The following is a 6,102-nucleotide window of genomic DNA, read 5'->3' as shown; positions in this document are numbered from 1 at the left end:
ATTTTTCGACCACATCATTATTTACGGTAATTGGTTGTCTTAATTTTATTTTCTTAGTAGGAAAAAAAGAAACAAATATTTCACTAATAGGGCAAAACAAAACAGTAGGTCATTTAATAAGTAATGTTTTGATGGTAGTTTTGTAGTTTGTACAAAGAAGAGGGACAGAAAAATGGTTTGTTTGTCATGTAGAAAAATCCCCATGGAGATAAATAATGCCCAGAGAAATTAAAGCCTTTCATTTACTCAGAAATCTATGCAAGATGAAAATGACATTTCACTGATTTGCTAGCTTTTGCCTTGTCTTTCTTTAAAACCCTAATTTTACACTTTCCCTCCTCTCACATGCATCTCTCTTCTAAGTAGTTCTTACCATTACTTCTTCATGATAAAACTTTTATGGGGCTAGTTTTTACTATTTCCACTTCATGATCAATCTCTCTCTTCCTTTGATTTTCAAGTTGGAGATGCCCTATGACCAAGTCTTAACTCGAGATCAATCTTCTCGTTTCCATCATTAATTGATATTAATGAGTCATCTCCTTTACTAGACATGTGGCTGCAGTGAGACGAGGAGCTCGACGTTCCTCCTCGAAGCTCTCCTGGAGACTTCAGGGATTGCAAGGACGATGCAGTTCGACTGCTCGAAGGATGTTGTGCAGTGGAGGGTGACTGGAGACATGCACCTGATGAAGTGATGGAGTTGAGGAAATCAATGTTGTCGTTTGGTAGTTGGTATAAGAAACAAACCTCATCGATTTCATTATTGTAGATGAGTTTAGGGGTAGGGATGGTGAAAGATGGTGAGACGTGTTGAATTGAGTTGAGTTGGGTTTGGTGGTGGAAACGTACACGGTCGCGGCGGTGGACATTCATGTGGCCACCTAGAGCTTGGGCAGATCTAAATTCTCGTCCGCAAAATGTGCAATTATAAAACCTAGGGGGCCAAGTTGTGCCCATAATGTTTCCGGTGTCTTCTGCAAAAGCCCTAATCTCCCATGAATCACCGTCCTCGTCTTGATGAGCTTGGTTAGGATTCAACATTCGGTAGCTCCAATAGCTGTCGAGGGAGAATAATTGGAAGCTGATACGTAGTTGAGATGAGTTGAGTTTAGCAGGAAGATAGCATTTAAGATAGGAGGTGAGAGTTCGAAAGGGATGGGAAATGGAGGAATAATAGGTTAAAAGGGAAGGGAATGGGCTTTTGGCATAATTGGAGGAAGAGTGGAGACAAAGTGCCAACCACAAAAACATCTGCTCTCTATTATTTACAATTGATATTGAACAATGGAAGGGGGTTTTAATTAAAAGAAAAAAAGGGTTTTGACATGAGATAGCCAGGTAACTTCTTCTTAGATTGATTAACTTGATACCTTTTGGCGTAAGATTCTTTCTAGGATTGGAAAAAGAGATATCGTCGTATACATTCATTATCATCTTAAAAGACTGCAAAGTTGAACTTTACTAAAATTCGAATTAGACGATAAAATTTAGAGGTCGGAAAGTTTTATGAGTTCAAAAGACTCGACTTGAAAATATAGTAATAATTCTTTTTTATAGTTACGTTATCCAAAAAAAAAAGTTTTCATTTTTAATCGTTCCTAAACTTTTGTAAGTTTGTTCTATTTAGTTGGTAAACTTTTTAATGGTTTGTCTTCAAGTTATTTAAGCATGCAAGTTTATCATCATACATATTTTGCTCCGAATATTTTCAAATGTATATACTCTATGTTATTCATTAATTAACTTAAAGACAACAACCACTTTGGTTATTTATTGCTACGTTACTTTTCTACCCTAAGATATATGTTAAAGCTAATCCACACCATAAATAATTTTTTAAAAGTTCAAGACTAAAATAAATACTTTAAAGTTTTAAAAGTTTTTTTTGTTTCCGCGTGATTCTGAAGCCCTTGATTTAGATGCTAATCTTAATTCAATGGAATCCTTGCTAAATCCTCTTCGGCATTCTGCAAACTACACAAAGGTCAGCTAGAAGACTCATCAGCAACAACCTCATTGGTGCCTCTCTCTAGTGTTTGAGCAATCTTTTATAATTTGAGGGATGACATATTAAACTTAATGGCCTCTTGGTGATTAAAATCTCTCATATTTTCTGATCATGATGTTAATTACTTCAATTACTCTTAATTGTAAGGCTTTTCGTAGCCTTTCCTTTCTTGTATTACTTGAATGATCCCATTAAATACACTTTGTATCTCTTATATGTTAGAATGAAATCATGTACTCTTCGTTTAGGGCCGTTCAGGCATGATCGGGGTGTTAAAGCATGTGTCAATTCGGCTAGTTGCGATGTTAAGGAGCTCCAACTAATCCCTCTTCCTCTAGTATCTTGTTGAAAAAAAAGTTGAATATCATACCTGCATTGAGAAGATAGAAAAGAAATTTCTCGATCTTTATAAGCAACAAAAATTACTAGATTCATTACTAATTGATTTTGAGACGAGAGACTGTTATTAAATATGCCATCAAAATATATGAAATTCAAATAGAGTAAGAAAATGATGAAATATAGAATAAATTTGAAAAAAATTAGTGACCCTATCAACGTTTGTCATATTATGTTCCTTAAATCTTTAAAAGCAGAAAAAGATAAATGATTTATTCATAGCAATTTTTCTCCGTTTCATGAAAGTAGTTGACAGATTATTGTTAGTGAACCACGTATATTTTTGTGTCGATTTTTATATTTTTTCTATTGCTTGATTGTTTGATTTCGTACCATGAACTAAAGAAAATCTAATTGGATATTAAATATTTTCTCTAATAAAAATAATTTAATTTCTAATAACCCTTCATCTCCTCAATATTTTTTTTTGGGCTCACAAGTCCTTTTCTCTCTCTCTCTCTCTTTCTCTCTCTCCTAAATGATGATGGGTTGATTTTGACTTAGTTTTAGAGACCCCAAAGTCCAAAATGTTGAGGCCCAAAACCCCACTTGAGGACTACTTAGCAAATTTATGCTTTTCTCCAATGGGTACATTACTAAAATATTTAAACTTCAAACAAGGATGGTTTCAAAGGTTTCAAAAATATAGAAAAATATAATAAACTAAATTATTTACTAATATAAAAGATTTGAGACGATAGATCTAATAAAAGTGTATTCTATTGATATCTATCGCGAATAGATTTTATGAAATTTTGCGATATTTTTTATTAGTTTTGCTGTTTGAATTTTTTTTTTTTTGAACACTCTGAGAAGGAATTATTAATGTGGAAAGTGGAAAAATTTATTATATTATGGATAGATGAAATGATCAAAGTTTTTAGATATTAATGATTAAATATGGTGAATTTTGTGTATTAGCATAGGTGTAATTCAATGCCTAAAATTCTTAGGTGTAGTCAATTGAAATGGAAAAAGATGGAATATTATGTATTAAGCTAGAGTTTGATACTGTCTCATTATTTTAGCTTTTTGTTTTTTTTTTCTTTCAAAATATTTGTTTTTAAGAACTATATTTGGAATAATGGTTTGTAAATTTTTTTTAAATATATATATTAATGCATTTTGTGTCTAAACAATTTTCAATGAAACTCAAAAGAACATTAAAAACCTCACTCATTTGAAAGGAACAATACAACTCTCCTTTCTGTATTTCTTACCAACTAAGAAAGATTAGAAATTATTTATAAAAAGGAAAGGTTTTAGATGGTCATCATTACCCCAAATGACTATCTTAAGAAAGGAATAATCTCTAGCCTTTTTGTAACCCTAGAAGGAGAAATGCAATAGTTTATTGAAAAGGTCATTCAATGGAAAAATGTTGGGAAAAGCAAAAGACAAGACAGAGGGTGTGTATATATATATATATATATATATAAATTTGGGTCTACGGTCAATCATTCATTTTGGTTCATGAACACTTTAAAATGTTCGTATTATAAAGGTTACCTTATTGTGTTAGAAATGCGACCAAAGTCTCACATCGGTTAGAAAAAATGATGATCATGACTATCTTAGTAAAGCAAAAAATAAAGGCATGAGAGTTTATATGCCCTAGCTAAAATGGACATTACCGTGTACTATTATGGAGAGATATTTGTAGGGTAATTTTCACTGACATATTGTACTCTCAATAAATTCATTAGAGTTCTCGTACCTTTAAAATATGACCATTTGAATCTTTATTTATACAAATTCTAACACAAATAATTTTATACACGATGGAAATACTATAATACAAATTAATGGTTGCATTTTAAGAAGTTTAGTGAATGAAGAAGTAAAGATATGAAAATGAAGTATCGTTGGTTTAAAAGTACACATATACTAATATAGATGTTTTCAATTTCGTTTTCTTAAACAAATATCTTTGAAATTTTGCAATGAATAAAATGAACCAAAGTTAAAAGACGAAAATAAATCAAAATCGAGAATATAGACGAACAAAATAATATTTAAACCAAAGAAATAATAATGTGCATGCATGAGAGGAGGAGGGTGATATCAAGGGAACAGCCATGTGATGCCCAAAAAGAAATTTTTGTTATATACATTTGGTTTCTCATTTTGCTTTGTTGTGTGTCTCTTTGTTGGAAGCCACTTTTACAACTATGCATTGTCTCCTTAGCAATATGACAATCAATTAACTTCTATCCCATACTTCATTGCTTTTTTTTTTCCCTTCCTAAATTCTTAATCTTCAAATTTTGGTGCAAAATTCTATAATTCTTGATGATGTGGACAAAAAATTTGATATGGTATGTTAAATTGTGTCTCAATATGTTCTATCAAATTTGGGAAGAATAAAATATGACCAATAAGAAAAATGATGTTTTATTCTTGATCTTTATAATGTAATATTTAGTTTTTGAATGCATTTCTAATAACTTACGTGAACGTGTGAGAACGATTTAAATATGATATATGATGTTATTTCAAACTGTCAAGTACAAAAGTGTTGTTGATAAGGGTTTGAAGCAACGTAATTCAACACATTATTATTAATTGTGTGGATCACATAAAACTGATTTGTGTTGATTTTCTTTTGCTTTTATCGTCGGTTCTTAATATGTTGCTTTACCCTCCTATGGAATGCATAAACTTTGGCAATAGTTCATAGAGATTCTTAATTTTCAAGAAATTTTCTTGAGGAGTTTGAACTTAGGTTTTGCTATGAATGTCATACCCAATTGTAATTGGTTATATTTTCAAAAGGAAAGTACTTAATTGAGTTCATCGTAGCATATATCTATTTTTGTGTATCTGATCATCATACAGTGTCCAAATATAAGTTGTCATCCATCGACAATCGAAATATCAATCTCTTTCAAAAAATATACGATTTTTTTTTCTACTCAAAATTTTAAGTAAAAAGGAAAAAAAAAAAGAGATGTTTATGGTAGGAAGGTAATTAAATTTAGAATTTTAAAATGAAATCTTAAAATTTTCATGTTATGACCTAATAAAAATAAATTACAAACACATTCACAAGAAAATTATGTGATTAGTAACACTTGAAGCCATTGAATGTTAACAAGTTAAAAGAAAATTTTATCCATTAGTCATTCCCCTCTACTTGATTAAATGATTTCATCATGATTATGTACTAAAATGTTAATAATTGAAAAAGAAAAGTTTTGAAAACATACAAATTCTTTGGCATTAAAAGCTTACCCTCTCCAATTTCTTTTAATTTTTCCTATACCGAGCTTTATCTTTAGCTAACTCTAGCTCGTTTACAAGAGAGTATAAATGAAAGTACTAAATGACACGTAAAGTTAATTGAGATGTCAAAGTACACACTATTTAAGAGAAAATTACTTTTCTTTTCGAAGGTAAAATTAATTGGTAAAAAGTACCAAAAAAAAATGTTAGCAAATCCTACTTGCTTGTTTTACTACAATACTTCTTCCCATCCCATCAACCAATGTTTCTATGCACAAGGAAGGGTTAAAATGACAACGTCAATGAAACTGTCATAAGTTTCAATTTTAATTCTCAACTCTTTTTAATGGTAAATAAAATTGTCGTTTTTCTTAATGTACAAAGAAAAAAAAAAGTAAAATAATGAACTTATTAAAGAGATATTATGTAAAACGAGTTGATAATTATGAGAGTTTGTTTCTCTCTAT

At 30.6% G+C, this 6,102-nt stretch overlaps 1 protein-coding gene across 1 annotated transcript; it reads right to left on the bottom strand.

Annotated features, from left to right (window-relative positions):
* Positions 1 to 216: 216 nt before the first annotated feature.
* LOC103490792 (transcriptional regulator SUPERMAN-like) lies at positions 217 to 2,282 on the bottom strand. The gene has a single exon (XM_008450476.3). The coding sequence runs from the start codon at positions 1,435 to 1,437 to the stop codon at positions 457 to 459; it is 981 nt and encodes a 326-aa protein (XP_008448698.2). The 5' UTR covers positions 1,438 to 2,282; the 3' UTR covers positions 217 to 456.
* Positions 2,283 to 6,102: the final 3,820 nt, after the last annotated feature.

Source organism: Cucumis melo, chromosome 6 (assembly GCF_025177605.1).
Source record: "Cucumis melo cultivar AY chromosome 6, USDA_Cmelo_AY_1.0, whole genome shotgun sequence".
NCBI classification, from domain to species: Eukaryota; Viridiplantae; Streptophyta; class Magnoliopsida; order Cucurbitales; family Cucurbitaceae; genus Cucumis; species Cucumis melo.
This window is presented reverse-complemented; position numbering and strand designations above follow the sequence as displayed.